The sequence below is a fragment of the Cygnus olor genome, chromosome 3 (assembly GCF_009769625.2).
Source record: "Cygnus olor isolate bCygOlo1 chromosome 3, bCygOlo1.pri.v2, whole genome shotgun sequence".
NCBI classification, from domain to species: Eukaryota; Metazoa; Chordata; class Aves; order Anseriformes; family Anatidae; genus Cygnus; species Cygnus olor.
In genome coordinates this window covers 31093508-31115851 of record NC_049171.1, presented here as the reverse complement: position 1 = coordinate 31115851, position 22344 = coordinate 31093508, and the positions used below count along the sequence as shown (strand labels likewise).

At 37.5% G+C, this 22344-nt stretch overlaps 1 protein-coding gene across 8 annotated transcripts in view; it reads right to left on the bottom strand.

Moving 5' to 3' along the window:
- COL19A1 (collagen type XIX alpha 1 chain) overlaps nucleotides 1-21865 on the bottom strand; it is a 202161-nt gene extending 180296 nt beyond the window's left edge. Inside the window, exons 1-4 of one of the 8 annotated variants that reach the window (XM_040552559.1) lie at nucleotides 21698-21865; nucleotides 19926-20055; nucleotides 12045-12119; nucleotides 11739-11838 (exon numbers count right to left, since the gene is read on the bottom strand). In XM_040552559.1, the coding sequence (XP_040408493.1) occupies nucleotides 11739-11838; nucleotides 12045-12119; nucleotides 19926-20019 (269 nt within the window). In that variant the 5' untranslated portion in view covers nucleotides 20020-20055; nucleotides 21698-21865. The other 7 variants (XM_040552558.1, XM_040552557.1, XM_040552554.1 and 4 more) reach the window with 7 other exon arrangements.
- Between the last annotated feature and the right edge of the window lie 479 nt (nucleotides 21866-22344).

Here is a 22344-nt window from a genome sequence, read left to right as displayed (position 1 = left end):
TTGCTGTTGTCCAAGAATAAAAATGAAAAAAAAAAAAAAAGCAGAATACAATAGGGGATTTGTACATTGGAGGCTGTGATCATTTCAGTCTGAAGACAGATGATGCCTATCATACTTTGGAAAAGAGGGAAGAAATAATTAATGTTTCTTTTTCCTTGGCCTATGCATATTCACATACTCTTCACTAGAGGAAGAAGAAATCAAAGCATGCAACTTTCCATGGATGTTTTCACAGCCAATTTACCAGCATTGTACAGATGTTTGTATTGGTATCTAGAGATACTAGCCAACTCCAGAAACAGTCTTTTTAGTTTTGTACACAGAGTTAATCAATTCAAGCAGAGATGCACACTGAGAGACTCACACCCTGCTACTTCTCACATGAGTCTTGTGTATTTCTGTATGACCTTGTGATACCCAAACTAAATGTGTTGTTTCCTTTTAACACTCAGTTGCTAGCTGTTTAGTCTCCCTCACACCCACCACAAACTTTTGTTAGATTTTAGCAGTGAGAACAAGTGAGCATTGGAACTAGTGGTGAGAGCAATGGAACAAGTGATTTTTTTTTTTTTTATTTATTTATTACACTTGGAATAGGTTCACCCCTTCCTTCCCTGGTACATGCTGCCAGATCCTGGACAGCCCTGGCTGATGACGTAAGACAAACCATCTCCCAGGCCAGTATCAATACGATGAAAATTGTGGGTGGTCACGCTGAACATAATACCATGGTTGGCAGTGGAAAGGGAGAGCTAAAAGGGCTGCTATATGGATGGAGTGCAGCTGAACAAAACTAAGGGATGTTTTTTCCTAACCTCTCCAAATAATTGCTTGGATAACTAGCTGCCTCCTCCTCCTCAGCATTCAGGAATGCCTATCAATAAATTAATTCCAGGCTGAAGTCACAAGCAGGTCATGCTAAGAAGTGTTTGAGAAAAAAGGCTCAGGCAATGCTGAAGATACTACAGCCAACAACACTGTTACAGATGGATACGGCTATCCATCTTGGTTCCACATGATCTCCCCAAAAAAAGAAGGCATAAGGGGTGAAGATTAAGTTACCATGAGAAGAGACTGGAGTAGGAAAGAAGGTTAGTGATACCAGATACCGCACGACTGACCTGAAATAAGTAGCTCTGTCAGCTGCAAGAGCTACGGAGACAGAACATGCTTTTGCTTTAACACCCCCTACACACAACATGACTAGTCTATGAATATTTAAGCCTGGTGTTCTGCTTACAATTTGAAGAATAACTAGATGGATAATGTGCTCTTTTACAGTTTAAAAAAATGGTAATATTTATGGATTTTAAGTGAACGAATATGGAAATAAAAGATCAAAAATACATCTGCATCACATAGAAAACCTAATAACAGTTTCAGAAACTGGAAAGTATTGCTTTTGTAAAGTCTCGGGACTCAGAAATTACTTGTCTAATTGAAGTTAAATGAAATAAATACACGACATAAAAGTACGTACAACTTGGCCTGCATCTCGTGCAATTTCTGTACTAATGAGATTTTGGCAAGTTACATATTAAATGCGTTTGAAATATATCAAGCTCAAAAATATCAACATTGAATTGCTATCTACTGAGTCGTAACTATGTTTACCAGGATGGGCCAAGGACCTGTGACTTGCCAACCCTCTTACTACCTGACCTAGCTGGGAAATGGCCAGGTATTCACTATAAAGGACTAGCAGAGAAACACACAAAAAGCTTAAAGGGATGGGGTCTTGCATTTGACCCAAGACAGAGGTGTTGAAAGGAGACTTCAAGCAGTGGAAGCTTTGGATAAGCGAATGAACATTTTATTTAGGTTTTTCCTAAACATCACATTAAAAGAACCCACCAAACCCAACTTAAAAGAACAAGGAATATTGCGGGGAGTCTTTCTCAGGCTGTAGAAAAAGGCCAGATGCCTTATATCCAAACAAGGAAGCCTGGCATGCTGTGAGTTTACAAATTTTTCTCAAAACAGTGAAAGCTCCACCACCCAAAAACTTTCATTAAAACAATGCATGTGATTCCATTAACTATAGCTTTATTTGATATTGAATCATCTATATCACTTCTACGTAAAAATAACAGAACTAGAATAAACAATAATTTTATTTTTTGATAGTATGGTTGAGATTGAAATCTTTACTGTTGATGAAAATTCGATGAACTTCAAATTATCTACTACAAACCTCTGGCTAACTGACAAAGTGTGAAAGAGCTATAACTAAAAAAAAAAAAAAAAAAAAAAAAAAAACAATCACTAATACTTCACATTGTATAAAATTATAACATTTAAGTATGTAGTGAGATTCAATAAAGCTTTTGCAAGTTTTGAATGGGAAATACTTAGCATGCACACTGCCCTATGACAAAAACACATTAGATGTATTCAGTCTCACTATATAAATTACTTTGCTGACAATGGAATTAAGTACCTAACGTTATGGGAATGTTTATGGAAAAAAATCTGTTAACAGCATAGTCTATAATTGAAGCACACACTTACTTATGCATGAGAACAAAGTCAATCTAACATAAGCTATTTAAAGAAATGACATTTAATTGTGATAACAAAAGTTAGGATGCTGTAAAAAATGTAATCTTAGTGATAATACGGATTTATATTAGAAGTGATAACGGATCGTTAACTGGAGCAATGGAGCTAGGCTGTATTATAACTCTTCAGTCTTTCAAGAACTCCAACCAGTTAATGAGTCATGACTTTCCTTTCCATAAAATCATACCAGCTATCTCAAATCACGAAGTGTTTTTGTAGTGCTCCTAATATTTTCACAACAAACCGATCTTAAGTTTATGTAATTTCCTGGCAACATAGCATATCTGTCTCCACATACTAATACAGTCATTTACCACTTCCCAAATTTAAAGAAACTCCCGTGGAAAGGGAAGTAACTTACGGAACATAAGAAATCATTTTAAAGTCTATGCTCCTTTTGAGTAAATACAATTGTCCGACAGCATTTCTTGTACCCAACATTTTCAGCCACTCAAGTCATCATATACAACTTCATATTGAACTACAGCTAAAACTTATCTTCTATTTATTTTTGATCCTGTTGTGGTACATTTTCATCCAATGTCTCTGACCATGTGATTATTCTTAGGAGGTACTGTCTTTATCACATATTGTCCACAGTTCACATAGGAATCAAAACCTCTTATGTTAACCTCCTATTCTCAGTTCCCAAGAACTTAACTCCACAGGACATATTTTCAAAAAAGCTATCGTACTAAAGATTCCCCTTCCCTTAGCAACTTGTTTCCAACTAATACTTTTACCTGCAAAATATATGAACATTATCCATTAATCCTATAGATGTCAGTTGCTAGACATCAATCCTGAGTGCCAGCAATAACTTAATGCTGCAATTGCCTGTGCTGTACTCCAGAGTAAGCACATCCAGATGACAAGGACCTGAATGCAAGAACTGGGCCTGGAAGTACACTTCCCGCCCCACGTCTTGGCAAACAATTCCTGTCATTGTACATGCTCCTCGTGAAAATGATTTCATTTTTCATAGACTTCACAGATTAATTTAAATTGGCACACATTTAGCCTTCTGAACTGCTCATTTAGAGACAGATCCAGGAAGATGAAAAATAAGGTGAGTGGAGGGACAGCATCGTGGAGGTGCTATCTGTATGGTCACTTCTTAGGACTAGGCCAAAGCAAATCTCACCTTCTCTAAGCATAAAATAGCCATTGCTATTTTGAGATAAGTATCAACAGCACTTCAGTAATCAACAATGCTTACTACAGATTGTGAACAAAAACATTTCTTATTAAGTTCTCAGCAGAGAGTTCCCAGAGAAAACGGAGATAAATCAAAGTTTATCAAGAATTTCAGTATTAACACTGCTATTATGGGCATAGTAATGAGCAGGAGCTTAATGCCTAAAAATAAAAGATACGTGCATTTTCATATGACAAGTAAAAGCCTAATGCCAAATTATTCAGGGCCTGTATTGTCATGCTCAGAGTATTTTTAGATTATTATTTTTTTTTTTTTTAGAATTCTGATATTCTGCAAATAATCACATTGGCTAAATCCAAAAATAACATGAGCTCTTGCACATGGTCCTGTTAATATACTGATGTCTGTACACCAGTACTTAGCTGCTAGAGATTACAGACTGTTCTTTGTCTTGAAGTGTATTAAATCATTCCAAGCTTTAAAATGATTTTGTGACGTGAAAAATATTCACTAGAGACGAAGCTGCAGTCAGCAAACTCTGTATGCTTATGACTAAAATCCAGTTGATACTCAGGTCTCCAATTGAAAAATCCAGGGCATGGACCATAGCGCTGATGCAAAATTAAAATACTATTTTTAAATATTTGGTCATTTTTCTCTATCTCTAAAAATGTTGTATGGCACAATGATAAAAACTGCAAAGAGCTAAACACAGAGAAGTGCTGGAGACAAAAATCTTTCACAATCAACTGAAAATAAATGAAAATCAGAGTAATGAAAAAAGCACCAGGGAGCTTCACTGTAGAGAGCCTGTGAACTATTTTTAGAAAGGAAAACTAAAATCCAAGAGGCAAGGTGGGGGAAGAAAATGATATTTCTTTATGACATCTTTAAACATCAAAGCCCCACTGTAGACACAGATGTATCAGCACAAACATCTTTTTGTAAGGTACAGCTTTAGTCAACAGGAGAAATTACTGACAGCTTTGCTAGTGCAAGCTACATTTCACAAAGTGTTAAACCACAAAGGCAACCACAGAAGTTCTGATTTATTACATTTTTTTCAGCCTGCTGATAAATGCCTTATGAAGCACTTGGGACCAGTGCTTCAGCTGGAGAAATAAGCATTTGACAGAGATACTTGAATCCTCTCAGCCCAATCAGGAAAACTGATAAATTATCTTTCAATCTCTACTTCTACAATACAACACATGGGAGCAATAGTCTATCATCGGCTGCGTGCATCATATACTGTACCTTTCACTGAATCCTGCATGGCTGCATATAGCACTGTTGAGTATATACCCATACATACTCTTGATTTCTAAGAAACTTCAGAGTGTGTTAATTTTGCAACTGTGTTTTTGTTTTAAGGCTATTCTGAGTAGAATTTGTATGGAATACAGGTCTTGTTACAGACTTAGATCTGCAGCCTCCCTACCGTTTCATAGTATCGCCTTGTACTAAATTTTGGGAACTCCCCCTGAAAAAAAAAAAAAAAAAAAAAGCCCAAGAAAAAACAGAGCAACATTACAATGGCTTTAAAAGTCAACATGTTTGGCAGAGAAAATAAAAAATAAACTCTTGTATGAGTCCCCCACAGTCAGGCATCGCTAACTGCAGGCTGCTGAGAGCAGCAGTTCTGTGGTGTCCTTCCATGCTCCTCCCCAGCTTTTTGCTCCTTTTCCACTGTGACTGACAGAGATCACACAGCCACCGGGATCAGCCACTGGCCTCATGGACCAGAGAGGCTGATGCTGATGTGGAGGAAGTAACATGAGGTCAAGCATAGGAAAGAAATGTTAAAAAGATGAACTCTAAATTTTATTTTCTTTGAAATAACCTTGGCTGGACAGATTTCTCCTTTAAAAGGAAGGCAGCATGGAAAAAAATAACACTAACACTAAGCTGAACTGAAACACTTTCTTTTTTTTGAAATTAAGGAAAGTTTTTCAAGTAAGAAAAGTAAACTGCCTTTGCGATTTTTTCATCGAGTGCTTCTGTAATTTGCTTATTGCTTGTCTGATGTTTCATCCTGAATGCTGAAGCACATGGGGAGTGGGGATCCACAAAAAAAACAACAACAACAAAAAAAAAACAACTGTACACTCCCACTGTGGACCAATGCCCGTGAAGTCCACATCTCCCAAAGGCTCCTGCCCTTTATCTCTAAGTGCTTTTTGGCAAGATCAACATTGCTGGGGGAAAAAAAGGAAAAGGAACAGTCTGCTTCATCCAACATTGTCTTACTAATTCAGATGGTAAGACGCTGCCACATGAAGTGCTCTGCTCTCTGGGGAATACACTAAAGATCAAAAAATTCAGATTTGCTACAGTCAGAGGTATAATTAAAATAGTTTTGCTGCTCTCTGTTCCCTCACAATCTGCTTTCAATGTAAGTACTATACATTTTTTAAAATAAATTCCTCCTCTTTGCCATGTATCTGTCATTATTTCTGCTCTTCCGATTCTTCATTTGTAGAAAATTGCATGTTAAATTAGGATTCGAGACCAGTACAGCAATTAAAACCAATTAATATCTGAATTGTTGATTTTTATTTTTTATTTTTAAGATGTTGACATGTATCTTGTAAATTATCAGGTACAAACAAGCCCATATACCCAGGAAAAGACATTCACGTGTTTTCATTCTTTAAAAGAGGCATTGTCCTATTATTTTTCGTAGTAAGAGGCCCTGCTTTTCTCCTTAGTTATGAAAAGAAATAATTGGTGTTTACGTGGTAGGTACAGCTCCAATTTGTTCTTTCAATAGTACTCCTTGTATTAGCCTTCTTTTTAATTTCTAAAATTAAGTTTTCAAGTTTCTGTAATAAATACAAAATATATGACTTCAGTACCTTTAGCCAGAATTGGAAAAAGAAAGATCGTATCACTGCATCTTTTGATATACTAGTTTGAAAGACCTGAAGAAAGCGTTAGGATTTGTACTAAATTCAGGCTCCCACACTCAGGAAGTAAATTCCAGAGACAAGGCCCTTTTCTTGAAAATACCCTGCAACCAAAATACCAGACATTTCAATCTTAGCATTGTTGGCTCAAAGAGCTCAAGTGACCTCAAATAAATACATGATATTGGAAGGAAGAGGTGTTTCTTCTTACATAACTATTTAATATTTTTACATAAGTATCTAATATCTAAGTCTGGTTAGCATAATGGTAACTACTGCCACCAAACACGGGTGCCATCTCATTGCCACTTTCATTAATATTAAACTGTATTACTATAAAAGTGTTTGATGAAAACTTTTGAAAACTGGTGAGTTGCACAACTATCCAATCTATATCACATTTAAGAAATATGTACACCAGTTCTTAATATATGTCTTAATACTATTTTTTCAAGACGATTGCTGAACCTGGACCCACTGGCCAAAACAACTCATAAGCAGAACTAATCAGAAGTCATGACCACGTAAGATGTTCACTGACTGCTAAATTCAAACGCAAGGCACTGGGTATTTAGTTGAATACACAGAGGCAGAGAGCAGACTGCAAAGTCACCCAGAGGTAGGTGCCTTTGGGAGTAAAGTGCTGGTTATAAGAAGGCTTCTAGGAGTAAGCACAGAAACTGCCTCACTAGATGCCAGCGGTGTTCAGGAAACACAATTCCGTATGCATTCCGTAGTTGCATTTTTTGCAATTATAAAGGTTAGCATCAAAACCAAACCAAACACGTGTAAATGTTCTTTCATCATCGATTTCTGTTCTTAGCTGGAAATGTACTGACAAAGGTGGTAACACTATTTCTGCATCTTGTAACTAGACATCAGGAAGGGGGGAAACACTTTCTCTGAAACATCGCCCAACCCACAGACGCAGTTCTTTCAGCAGCAATAAATGAAAACATTGCTGATGGAGCTGAGTAGTCCAAATACAGTCAAAATCCAAGCTCTTTTTCAGTATCTTAGACCAAAAGTGGAAGAATTCCTAACAAAAGTCGTAAGAGTAATCCCAATTGCTCTAATTTTGAGATCATTTTAACAGCCAGCTCTGACAATCGTGTCAGTAAATGAATATGAGCTATCAAACCAAATGAGCTACAAGATAAGAAAACAAAATGACTGTGCCATTAGGATTTCCTAATCATAAACAACAGATGTCCATTTCAAAAACGTTCTGAAACTCAGCTGAAACCAACTTGCTATGTCCCTTATTAGCTCTGTACAGAAATTTCAGAGCAGAAAAAAGTGGCCCACAAGCAAGCCAGACAAGTGAGAACAACTGGCATCTGATGCATCTTTAGAGAAGGACAGTGAAACTATTTCAGCATCATGCTATCTACTCTAAGGCTACTGAGGAGCAAAGACCAGCCTAAAAGGCCTCATGCCAGAAGCTCTGAGTATTGCTGGCAGACCTGAAGGAGTTGCTATCAGCACAGAGCCCTCCGCCACTTCTGTCAGCAAGCTTTACACCGAACTGGAATATGCCTCATAGACAGTACGTATTAGACTCTAGCTAACAAAATGTGACTCCATAATGTACTTATTGAAATAAAATTAAAACATTATAAAATTGGTGTTATTATGATTACATAATTAGGTTGTCTACATAACTATGGTTAATTTCTTTAGGATTCAGAGGCTCAGTTATACTGCTTTAGTCCAGAGTATCTTCTAATAATGTCTGTGTAAGAACTGCAATACATAACTCACAGTTTCTTAATTTAAAAGTCACTCTTTAACTCTGAAAAGATTAAAAGATTAGTCATTTACACAAAACTTAAGTTACCCACATCCCACCACAACACATATCATGTACATATCCCCTTCCCAAAAGACATATAGAGCCAAAATTCAGCACAAATAGACATAATCGATTTCCCAAGCTGACACTGCATTGTAAATTATTTACAACATATAAATAGGTGCAACACTACTCCAGGTCCATTGAAAAAAATCAAAATGGCATCACACAAGAAAAATGGCACAGCATAGCTTTCTATTACCCACACTACAACTGAATGAATGAAATGCAAGAGGAGATGTGCCAAGCTACTTGATACTTGCTAGTCAGCTTAATCAGATACTCTCAGTTTCCTGCAGGATGGAAAACAAACACTGTTCTTCTACTTACTGCACACCACGTCTACTAACATATTTTCTGAGGCAGAACGATCCTAAAAACCTCTGAGCATCTAATAACACAAGTGTTCTGGAACTACACAATCTGCCATATTGTAAGAGAAGAAGATTTAAATAAAATATTACAAGATATTGGACATGGGTATCTGAGATAAAGTAAATTATAAAATTATGATGACAGGTATTCCTGCTTCATTGAAAACCTATAACGTCAAATACTGATTTTATGCTCCTAACTGCCATATGCCCTTGTTTAAAAACCCAACCAACCAAACAAACAAAAAAACACCTCAAGTTCAGAAGACTATCAGAAATACTTTAAATACATACTTTAAAACATGTTTCTCTGAAGTCTTAATAACAGAAAGCTACTATGTGTTCAATATTTGGAATAAAAAGGTAAATTATTTTCTCAATTATAACATGCACTTCTCTGTGAGGAAAGGTTAAAAAAGCAATAGCAAGGCTATTGCCCTTAAGAACTACAATTTAATGTAAATTCTACAATGCTTTAATGTTGCTGAAAATATTTTAGCCCTTTTTTTGTTTGGAGAGATATATGTAAGAGGTACCTTTTACTTCCACAGCAAGCTGACAGAAAAGATCATGTTGTACCTTATTAACATTAATAACGTGATATAATTTTTTTAGCCCAACTATATTCAAACCTTAGCACTGATTACAATGATACTAGATTATCATTTCAGCTTCATCCAGCTGAAGTTTTCATCCACTGGATACTCATTTTTAGGAGAAACTGGAAAGACTCTCTCTTTACTTTTTCTTTAAAGTCTATAAACTGAAGAAAACAATGGGGTGGAAGATGAATATGAGAAGCCATCGACACTAACAATACCAAACCACCTGTCCTCTGGGTTTACCATTTACTGAAATTCTTTATTCCCTGGGCAAATCAGACAAAATAAAGAAAAACTACCCATTCTTGTTTTCCTCATTTTTGTCTCCAAGAGTCATCCTCCCTTCCAAATAGCTGAGCAGATAAAACAATCTGTTAGGTTCCTCTCCCAGCCATAAAGAAAGTATAAATAGAAGCATTCTTTCTTTCAAGAATATTTCCTTCCAACTTTTGGGAGTTAAGACTTTACTGAGTAGCAGCTATCAACCATTACATGACTTCCCCCATTTTCACTGTCCTCATTAACAATAATTTTTGAAAGAATTTGAATTAGTACTCAGGCTTACTAATAAAAGCAAGTAAAAAACCTCAACATTTTCAACCTCAACATCATGGTCAGAACCCTTCAAAAATATCAAATTCTCAGAAATCATTTTCATTCACAGATTTTCTCCCAAAGTAATATGAATTTAAAATAATGTCATTAATCTGTCCTCTTAAAATTTCTAGCTCTTTTCACTCCATTTCTTGTCACTGATTTGCCAACATTTTCAGAAAAAATGTAAATCAGCTTGCAATATACATTTCTCTGATTGTACACTTAGCTCTACTTAGTTTCTTATTCCTGAAGTTTCTTATTCCTCTACTCTTCTGTATTCTCATGTTTCCCTCAAATTCGTGTCCTAAAATAAATCTGTAAGAATTTGTAAAATGAATAACATATAAAATAAAATAAAAAGTTTTCTTATTGACAAACTTTCAAAATAGTTTTACGATAGACTCATATTGTGGTATTTAATTTTACCTGTTCCTCTGCTAAGGATGATCTTGAAAATACTACGAAGACACTAATAAAAAATAGAGTCCTGTCTGTGTCAAATAATTTTATCTAGTCATTTTTACTTCAATAACAGTCAAAGAATTTTAGAAAAGACAGTGATTACTTTGTACAACTTTGAAGAATTATGCAAGCATACTAATTTAGCATTTACAGTACCTAATACTTCCAAAAAAACTTAGATATTCTAAGTTTCTAGTTAGAGTCTAAGTGGTATTTCTTTAATCACTCTTGTCTCCCAGAGATCACTTTATTTTTTGCCTGGGTGTCTCTGATCCCTTCTCTTTCTTCTTCAATTACTCTGCCAATGAACCCCACTTTGGTTTTCCCAGGATCCAGCTGAAGGGGAATTCTGAGGGCATGGATGTATTTTTTCCAACACAACCAGGTGCCAGAATTCTTGCAACAGAGAATACCCAACCTGAAAACATAGGAATACAGTTGCTCCCCACATCATCACAAGAACATGCTGTACAGAAACGACAGTCCCATGACTCAGCACATCTCAACCACAAAGCTCTGAGAGGATTCTCTCTCTCTCCACTGTCCAAGGATGGGGAACTTGAAATGACATTCCTAAATGCATCTTACCATCTCCTCGTCTCAATGAAATCTTAAATCCATGCAGTTCCATTACGCCTTACTCTCTTGCACCCTCCTTTTGATTTTTCATGCAGTCTCTGCCCTTCATTCCATTCTGTCAGAAAAGCATGCTGCCTAGTTTCACCTCTACTCTGAGTACCAGCCATTCTTTTGGTGCTCAAAGGCAAGATGTCAAATTCACTGAAAAAAAATATAATCATGAAAATACAGCATTTAAGGAAACTGTGACTCTCTCTTTTTATCCCTGCAAACAGCCAGTTTCATTGAGGGAAAATTAGTAAGGTAAACTCTTCCTGTCACACCATGAAAGTTCTTTGTTTCCTTTGTTTTTATAAATCTTTATGTATAAACAGTAGAGTTTTCAGTATTAGAATCACAGTTTGAGAATAGGATACTCTCAATTAACTATCTACTTGGATACTTCCAAATTTCAGAAAAGGAAATTCCTGAATCAGACTAATTCCCAAAAACTATCACTGATGAAAATGCCTAAAAAAAGATATACTTATCTTTCTGTGGTATCCTTTGATACACTGCTCAGTGTATCAGATCATTAATAGTATTTGGCCTGAGCTTCCTCTTTTAAGGATTCTAGGATGAAAGTAGTATCTTACTTACTTTGTGTCTCTGATGAGAGGAGCACTTCCCAGTTTAAAGCAGATTTTTTCCCCTCCACAAGACGTCTGTCTCAAAGAAAAGCTTTCTGCCAGATCAAACCCTGCAGAACGCGATATACTGATTTAGTTTATGTAACACAGTTTTTTAAAAGCATGGGTAAATACTGACTTTTTAGCATGCTGGGTGACTTTCTAGAGGACAAAAAGCTATTTTGAAAACCAGTACTTTAAGTTACAGAAACTTACAAAATTCATTTTACCAATCAATTTAGATAATTTACTCTTCGTATTAAGGAAAGCCATTTACCTGACACACCAAGACTGTCTCTGTTGATTTTTTTGAGATGATGAGCAACTGTTTTTATTAAAGGACACACAGCACCTTCAAGAGAGCACAGGTTAATATTTCTCATAAAATTCTACCAAATGAAAATGAAATAGAACAAACCATCATGACAGTGATAGTCACAGCAGGCATGTTTCTTTTAGTTTCTCTATCTTTAGGATATAGAAAATAGCAATAAACCAAATTACAAAACCTAAATGAGAGCAATAATATTTCATTTTATACTAATTTTCCCATAACTTAGGCAAATATAAATTTGATCATGTTTTAATTCAACTTTTTAGGAGTAAAGCGTACATGAATGACAACCAGAAGAAACATACACAGTTCTTACTATACTCTTTCCATCTACAATAACCTATAAAGTAGTAAGATCTGTTCTAAGGTTGTTGTTTTTTTCTGGTTATATTATTAGAAAAATTCTTTTTCTTTGATTAAGAACACATTACAATGAATCTGCAACAATATAGCATGAATGATTACTGTTGCAATAACCTATTGTTACCTCAGTGAACATTCATTTCAAAATGTGGATTAACAAGGACATGATCATATCATATAATAAACAATGCAAGCAATATTTATACTTTGAAAATTAAGCAGCTTTACAAGGGATTAAGTCTGAACCAAAGTATTTAGGTAAACAAACATAATGTTCTAAAAATTGAAACATGGTATATTCTAAGGCTATCTCTAGCCACATGCTTAGATCAAACAATGTATTATTATGCAGCATACAATTTGCATAAAGACTTTTTAAAATATATACAGGAATACACACTTTTATGAAGCAAATACAGACAAATATCTCTTTTGTGCATGGGTCAGAAGTAGAGTTTTTTATTTAAAAAAAAAAAATCAACAACTTTTAAAATAGCCCCACTAAACCCTAAGGAAACTGTCAAAAGGAAAACTACAAGCAGGATTTGGCCCCTGTGTTTATTAAGTGCAGAGCTCCTTGTTGAGCTGATGTGACTAAGGAAACGGCCAAGATATGTCAAAAGATACTGAGCAGAGAAGGTCGAGGGGCTTTCCAAAGTGTCAGTTCAAAGAAAAAAGCAAGGAGAAGTGTCCTAGCATTAAACTGGAAATCATCTATATTTAAAGGTTTCCAAGGGCGTATAGACTGAGGGTTGACACTTAAAATAGCTATATTTGTAATTTTAAAGCATGTGAACTTTTTCATTCATTCTGTAGTAATACAGAGAGCACATTATCCTTCAAAAGTTTTCAATTCTATTAAATGCATTACATTATTTTATCTGGACTACAAATGGCTAATCAGAAACAACCAGTAAAAAATTAAGCTAAATTATGTAATACAGAGATAAAGAACCTTCCTATCAACTTGGTTAATGAAAGGCATCTCAATGACAGGTAACATCACTTGTAAGTTGATTTATTTCAAAGGCACTGAAACAATTTATTCTTTCCTTCCTTCATGTATAAAAATGCATATATACATGCATTTATGTATATATACTTATATACAGTAATGAGTAAAAGTTTATGCATACATACTTATATACAGTACATTTATATATACTTATACATTTATATACATACACAAATAAAGTTTCATGAGAAATAAGAAACATATGCATTGAAAACAACTATAACTCCCCTTATAAATTCCTTTTCCCCCAAAAAAAGACGCAGAACTGTTAAGAATATTCATTCATTCTGAAATCTCTGAAACTGAAATGAAATCTATCATCACTCTCAGTTTGTAGGGAGTGTGGAATTACATACTAACATAGCAATTTGAATACACCGTTTACCATACACATTAAGGGACAGAAAGAAGCTCACCTTAGATGCTCTTTAATCTACAGATCTGGGATTTCAATCATTTATAAAGATTATTAAACTATAGATTTGTATCTATACCCACTGTAGAGCAACAAATTGGTTATAGTAGAGGCATAACTACAAGAAATATGTTGGTGTAGAAAAAAAAAAAAGCCTCTTACGGCTGAAGGCACAATAGCTTGTCATGCATGGAGTAATAAATATCTTAATGTATTTCTTTTTTTAAGAAATGCAAGGACTATGGGCAGACACATTTTTCCATTGAATTACTTTACAGTTCTTATAAAAAGAGCAGCCAGATACAACCTGTTGTGGATTTTACCTTGAACTGCTACAGTAAGAGATATAGAACCAGAGACAAAAAAAATGTGCCTTTTTTTTTTTTTTTTCCAGTACTAACTTACAAGAGGGCTGAGCAACTAAGGACTGGGGCATATTAGCTTATTCCCTCCAGCCACTTTCTTCCAACTCCAAATAAAGAATCAAGCCTTAATTTCTGTGTTATCCAGATGATAGCAACGATTCCTCACATGCCACAGACTGGACTGTGGACCTATTTTTATCGGTGGCATAACAGTCACAGCATAGACCGGCTACGTAAATGTTACTTATTTGGTTGTTTTCCATTTCCCTTTAAAAACTGAAAGGGTTACTACGATTATTCTCCTATCTTATGCTGTTGGTGCACTCCTTTAGTCCGATATTATTTTATCGGACAGCTAAGACAAAATCATAAAAAATTAAAAACCAAAAAGCTCTCCACACCAAGACTGATAACTTTAATTGCTATAGATTAATGAAAATTCTTTCTAGAGTTTATACAGTCAAAAAGTTAGTCTCTTCCAAGATAGTACTGCTAGCAGATCTTTAGATTCTCTTTGGCCTGAAACAAAGCCACTCAACCCATGGATAGCTGAATTAGAGGATCCACATGAAGACATTCAGGAAAGGAAAAGTACACGACAAACCCTTATCCAGGTGTAGAAACCATGCACAGCAACCTGCCCCATTATAATATATTACTACAAAACTAAAGAAGAAAAAATAGCAAGCTTACATTTATATAGTAGGTTGCTCTACATGTGATAAAACTGAGTTTGTCTTGATTGAAGTCCACAATTCATATTAGAATGGTGATGCCAAAGCTGAAGTTACCATACCTATAAATTAATGAGATCTCCTATCCATAGGATAGATGCCAGACCTTAATCCTTGGAAATCAGTGAGCTGTACGTAGGTGGTTATTACTACAAAATCAACCTATTTACTTCAAAACACATATTAATGTAAATCAAGCAGGTGTGTCACATATAATTGTGATCTGTCTCTCCATTGAGAATCTAGTAAGGAATTTTTTTTTTTATAATAAAATTTTGTAAAAAAATGTATTCTGAGTAGGGGGGTTACACCTAGCCTTGCCTGCTGCAACATGCTATGTCATGTCCTGAATTCTTGTAATGGTCAGATCACTTGTTGAAGCACTCTGCAGTTTCCATCTAGGTCCCATGCCCAGTTTTTCGTTCCGTGAAAACTCAGACCCAGAAGACTGGTGCATGCTTTGGTCTCACTCTTACAGACATCTCTTGGGTGCAGTTCCTGACTGGGAACTGTAGCTTCCAGTAAGTACTCTTGGCTTCTTTAGGTCATGTGTGAACTGAAATGACCAGATTCACTTCCCAAATACCTATCTGCTACTTTGTAATTAAAGTTCATGTTTAGGTGAAGTTTCAGTTGCTGTCTAACCCACTGATGTGCACATTATGAGGGCACCAGAGCTTCCATCAGAAAGCACAACCAGATAAATTAATGTGGCCCAAGAACAAAAACCCCAGCTATCACATACACACATGCCATGTTGGATTCAAGCTTCAGGCAGAATCCCAAATTACTGAGGATTTATCTCACACTCTAACTGGATCAGGCTTCATAAAAATATAGTAGAATGAACCTTCTCAGTGTGTATGGCTGACTTGCTGGATATCATTGCTAACATTCGCAAGCCCACCTCACAGGTATTTATACTGAAGATGAGGGTGCTGTGTTCAAATACCCAGCTGGCCTGCTTTCAAGCAGGGTCAAGGAATTAGATCCCTTACATACCCATAGCCACATGTACAGAGCTACCAGAAAATGAAATGTGACTTTTTTCCTCTTTTTATACTGAAAGCCACTACGTATTGCATTACAATATAGGTATTAATTAAGCCAAAGGTGGAAAGAGGAATAAAGAAGACTGGATCTACAACTTTGTTGATATAGGAAAGAAGTCAAGTCCAAGCCCAATGATTATTTAGACAGTTATGTAAATAACTAATTGCTTTGGTAGTAGAGATTAAGAAATTCTTACCAAGTTCAAGTATTAGGAGTATGGTGTACCTGCCTCATGCACACACTAGACCTTGGAGAACTGGATTCTCCCATGAGGAACAGGCGGTAGGGGGAAAAACAGGACTTTATACTCTAGGTGTATATCTTGGCTACAGGAAATGATTTTTTTTTCTTTCTCTCCCTTTTCCTGAAAAAAACAAAACAACAAAAAAAAGTAAGCTAATCTAGTCTACAGGCTTCGCTCTGGGAGAATGTGTGTAGTCTCTCTTATGTCCTATTACTCACTAACTGAAGTGGCTCTCCACAGTGTGCAGGCTTTCATGAATCACATCCTTACAGACACCCAAAGTTCCTTCTTCACTGCCCAAGAAGGCTTACATTTTACCTACAAGTTAAGAAATCCAAGGGTGGAATTGTCATTTAAACACTGCAGTGCTGACAGCAGTTTGTGGATCCAACCTTAAACGTTCAGGGTAAGAGTTTAAACACTCCTAGTATTAAGACTATGAATGTATTTTATATGAGAGTAACTACAGAGCCTTTATCTTGATTTTGAGAATTATCTAGCTGTACTAAAGGATGAAAACTGAAAAGCTGAGCTGATTTGCATGCTTGAAACCAGTCACTGTATTTGGGTTAAAGTGCCTATCTGAACTTATGATCTAGAGCCAATACTTTTCACAACACATTCCATGTCAAAAGGCAATGGAAATTCACCATGACTGACAGTCCCAAGACTTTATTTATGCTACATTTTTCATGGCTTAGCAAGTGACTTTGAAAAGGATTGATTGTAAAAGAAAGTTGAAAAAGCAACAGTGATCTGGGAATGAGACAAGAGTATTAATATTCTTAACATGGAGCAGTTAGGAATGATCAGATTAGAACTTCATCTGTCACTAAAGAAGGAGCTCATATCCATGCTCCAAAGCGAAATGCTCCTAACAACACAACAAAAGTTTACAATGTGAAAATATTCTTGAAGTCAGATTAAAAACAAGATTGTGGAGAACTCCTGAATCCTCTCCATCAGATTTACTATATTCTGTCATTAGAAGTAAGTGCTTCCTTCTGATGAACCATCAGAACACCAAAACTTCTTAACAAGTGAAAACTTAAAGAAATCCTTGATGTGAATCTAATGGTTATTGGCCTAAGGAGGACTGCTTCAAGAAGGCTCACTCTGATATTTTTTCTAATACCAGTATTTATTTAATATAGTATTATATTAAATAATATAACTCCCAAAGTACATTCAGAATGCCAGCTCAGAAAGTTCTTTCCTATGTGTACACGCAAGTTAATCCTTTCTCTCGCACAAGAGATTTCCTTCTGTATATATACTTTCCCCCCCTCTTCAAATCAAGGTTAATTTACAGTTTTCCCTGCCTTTGAAGCCCATTCTCAAGCAGAACTCACCTGACTCAAGCAGATCGGGTGAGAAATTTTAGGACGCAAATGCAATATACCAACATCCTATCTAAATGAGCTTTGTTGGAAAAACATTTGTATTAGCCCGGTGTGAAATAAACGCTATGCATATGTTGAAGGGAAGAACCTGGGCAGATCCTGAAGGATAGAAGCAGATCTATACAGAACTGCTATTTGGGAGAGAACAAAGGCCCAAGAGAGAGGCGGTTAATGAAAGAAATAAATGGAATGGAGGAGACCAGATACACTCTCTTCTTGAAATGTGCACACTTCCAGCCTGTAACAGATTCATCTGCATACAAATTATCAAGCTACAGAACAAGACAACTTTGCAACACGGGATACTCAGTTCAGCAGGATAGGGCAGATTCAACAACAAGGTCTGCAAATGCACCCACACCACCTAGCACTTCACCCTTGCAGGGTCTGTTCTTTCTCAACTCTTGTTTTCTGGTCTACAGCTTGTATTTCTGTTTTGGATGCTAACCGCCCTCTTCAGTCTCTAGGAAAGTCTCTTTCCTGTTGTCACCTTAAAGCTTCACTCTAAGTCTATTCCATGCTGTTGGCAGACCTGTACATGCTGGCAGCTATCTGCTTGTTATTCCTCACCATCTGCTCATATCACCTCATACTGCAGAAGCCTCTCAATCGTATGCAGTCAGTTGTTCTCAGGAAAGGTTCAATCTCTCCTCTTCCTCCCAGGGGTTCCACTTGACCCATATTTGATCAATTTGTAGCAATTAGGTTAGGGAACACTGCAACCTCCCTCCTGGTTGCCCAGACACAAATTTCTAACAGAACGTAATGTACAGTTCAGACGTACCGTTCACTACCGGTTCAGGTTATCGGTCACAGTCTGTATGAAAGGTGTACCTTTTCCTACATTTTTTTCCCCCTGTCTAACTGAAAGTGAGAGAAAATGCTTCCTGGCATTTTGTTTTAATATTTTTCAAGTTATACATTTATCCATTTACATTATTAGGGAAGCTTGTGCACTCACACCCTTCCAGCCCTTTAAAAAACTTCCCTTTCATAATCCACTAGGTAGAAATAACAGAGAAATCAACCTATTTTACTTCCTTTAGACAACCAAAGAGAATGATTGCACAGCTGTTATGTAAAGCTCACTCTCTCACAGGGGTTAAGACCAGTTCATCAGTGGAGCACTTAGCTTTGCTGCCCTAAAAATACAAGGCAAAAAAAGTATTGAACTTAAACTCAGATTCTTTACAACACGTTACTGCTACCCTAGAGCCCACACGTTACATTCACTATTTATTAAATATTACTATTTATTGTTTCCTGGAGCAATAAAAGGGTTATTATATTAGTAATCGACTTTTTAAATTTCTTGGGCCCGAGTTTCAAACGTGTTATGGAGATTTAAAGTTGTTGTGTATGTACAGATTCTATTATCTTCCGTTATCTGGGCCTATTATCTTCTTATCAGATTTCTGGAAAGACAGCACCACTAAAAATAAGTTTCATCTTCTAAAAAAGGAACAATCAATAACTCTTTTTAACTCTAGCAACAAGTATGTTTTCCCTCCTATAATTGGAGAACAATTCTAGAAAATTGACGTACGTGTTAGGGCTTAGCAATTCTAGAAAACTGACTATTCCTTATTTTATAAGCACACACGATGTGCCTTTAAGAGAGAATTTACCACACTCAGGACAGCCAAAGTAGAGTTTAAGTGTGACAGCTAGATAACATGCCGACAGGGAGAGAGAGAAGAAAGCGGAGAAGTATGAGAGTAGTCGCAGAAGATGGGTAACAGCTAACTAAACAAATTCATTATATTCCCTTCCTCTGCCTGCTTAAGTGCAAGGTTCTGTCCTACTCTAGGTCTGTTAAACTTAAGACCTGGTTTGAAGATTAAGTTTAGGTTAGGCTAACGTGCATTAGGTTGTTTAGGTCAGTGTAATCACTGTTATATAATAAAGCCACATGGTTTTGTTCACAGAAGTTTTGCAAGCCATGATGCAGAACCTTGGTTTGTACAATAAGTTGAAAAAGTACAAAATACAACTCCTAGAAACTACATCTACTTCCAAATGTGAATCTCCTAAGCACATGAAACAGAAAGACTGCTTTGGAATTGCTTCAAACTTAGACTTCTTCAAATAGAGGTAAAAAAAGAAAAAAAAATCCTTTGTAATTTTGCCTGCTTGTATGCTTTATTTTCTGTGTATTATCATTATTTGTCTAAATGTTGATTACTGAGATTTATGCTTTTGGTCTCTGATGGGCAAGAAAAATGGAAGTACCTGTCTGGTCACTGACAGCCACACAAGTAGAAACAGGGAGGAGGAGGAAGACTGCCATACAAAGCCAAACTATGCAGGATCCAGTGTACTTCATCTCCCCCTGGACACATGTGAACAATCAGCTACAAATCTGAAACAGAAAATAATCACATTCAGAACAATCTCTTCTTCAAGAATTTCTTAACTGTAAAGAAAAGAGTAAATCACTTGCTAAATGTAGTGTATAATTTATCCATTTTAAGGAGATACAAAAATAGATGGAAGTAAATTTAGAAATAAATGACAAAAATATTCCTTTAGTTCTCTACTAAGGTCCTAAATAACGTCAAAAATATTAACTCAGATATATTAGCTGTGAAGGTACTAATTATTTATTTCATTAGTGATGACCGATGTTATTTTTCTCCCAGTTTTCCAATCCTAAGTACGTCAGCTTAACTGGTCAGTGTCACACTGCTGCCAATGACTGCTGATGCAGTCATCAAACTGAACATGGACAACATATGATACTTTCAATTTAAGTGCAAACAAACAAAAATGTGACATTTCTCTTTATTGAAAAGTATATTGCAAGTACTTGTACTGAGTTTACAGTTTAGATCTCACAGAAGTACAACCCAGCTTCAACTCTTCTGTCAGCATAATAATCAGCTTTCCTTCCAAGCCAACTCTAATTTAGAGAAACGTCAGAAATCAGCGAAGGACAGAAAACACTTTTCTAATCTCATTTTCTGTAAGAGAAACAAACCACGCAGCTACGATGCACTTTTAGCCATTCTTGTCGCACGGCATCTCCCCGATCAGCAGGGCTATCCTGCCGGCAGCTACACCCTGGGTAACTTTTCCAGCTTCCCCCGCAGCAGCAGCAGCAGCGAGCACACCTTCACAGAGCAGTCCCGCGGCGTGCCGTGCACTTGCCGTACGAGCAGGTAGCTCACCCCACCGTGGACTGTGCTCCCCTCAGGAGGAGCAGACGGGTCCCCGCCGTTTCCAAGCCGCCGCTGCCCGTCGCTGCCCCGCTCCCCGGCCCGGAACCTGCCTGCGGCGCTCGGCCCCGGCCGGTGGCTCCCTCACGGGGCGCCGGGAACCCGCTGGGGCGCCGCCGGAGAAGGTGGCGCCGCCCGCTCCCCTCCCTCCCTCTCTCTCTCTCTCCCCGGGGCCGCACCTACCGCGGCCGAGGGAGCCCTCTGCCGCCCCGGCCCCAGCCCCGGCCCCGCCAGGTGTGCCGGCGGCTCCCGCTTGCCCCGTCCCGCGGTGGCCGAGCCTGGAAGCCGCCGCGCCCCCCCGCCACCCCTCCCGGTGCCGGGACCCCGGCCCTTTCCAGCGGCGCCCCCGGCACGTGCCCGGCCGTTACAGCCCGCGCGGCGTCGGCCGCTCCCGCTGAGGGGAGCGATGGGCGCTGACAGTTGTAGGGGCAGCGAGGTGCCCGCGGTGAATAAACGTGCCCGGTATTGTGCCACGTTACGTCAGTTTGTGCCGCTTGTGTAAATTACTACGAGTTTACTAGGGCCGTTTGTGTCAGCGTACCTTCGCATATACCTATAGTCACCCCCAAACATACCCTACGCACCTACACAGCCACCAGCAGACTCCTATTGCACAGGCTGATTACAGCACATCAAAACCCTATCGTCTATATTATATTTACATAGTTAACACAGACAAAATCAGTACTAAACTTAGCCAGCAATTCTGAAAAACACAGGAATGCTGAAGTACGTGCGTGTACCTAAGGTGCTAGGGCAATTCCCTGCAAACAATGAGTGACTTACCTTTAATTTTTATTCTAGTCTGTTCCCCCCGAAGCACTGAGAACGCCTGTGCAGAGCTGCCGTAGTGCCGAGGAGTTGCTGGAGTGAGTCTCCAAAGAGTGGTGGAGGGGGATGCAGCTCTGTCCTTATTAGTCTCACACAGCGTGACCCTCCCACTCAGCACAGAATACACCGCAAGGAAGGACAAACAACCACCCAGACACACACTTTACATAATCATACTTACACATCCAAAGTGCAGTAACAGTGTAAGAAATGCTTTCTTTCTAACCCCTCCCCTCCAGCTCCATAAATTAATTTGCCAGTGTATGAACGAGTGAATGAAAAGGTGTCTGGCTCCGAGTTGTAACGGACTGATTATGTACATTAGCACACTGGCAGAAACTGGCTTTTATCACTTAAGTGTAAGCACACATCATTAATTTTATATACTTTATCATAAATTTAAAAATCAACCATCCAAGTAACCAAGAGAGTGTGCCTATTTATGGCACTGATGCTGCAAAATACAGCAGATTACTGGCATTTGTTTTGCCTTTTAAAATCTATCATTTACAAATCAGAATGTTCTTGCACTGTAATATCATCTGTCTATGATAAAATGGTGACATTGAACACTGACACTGGCTCTCATTTGAATATGCTAA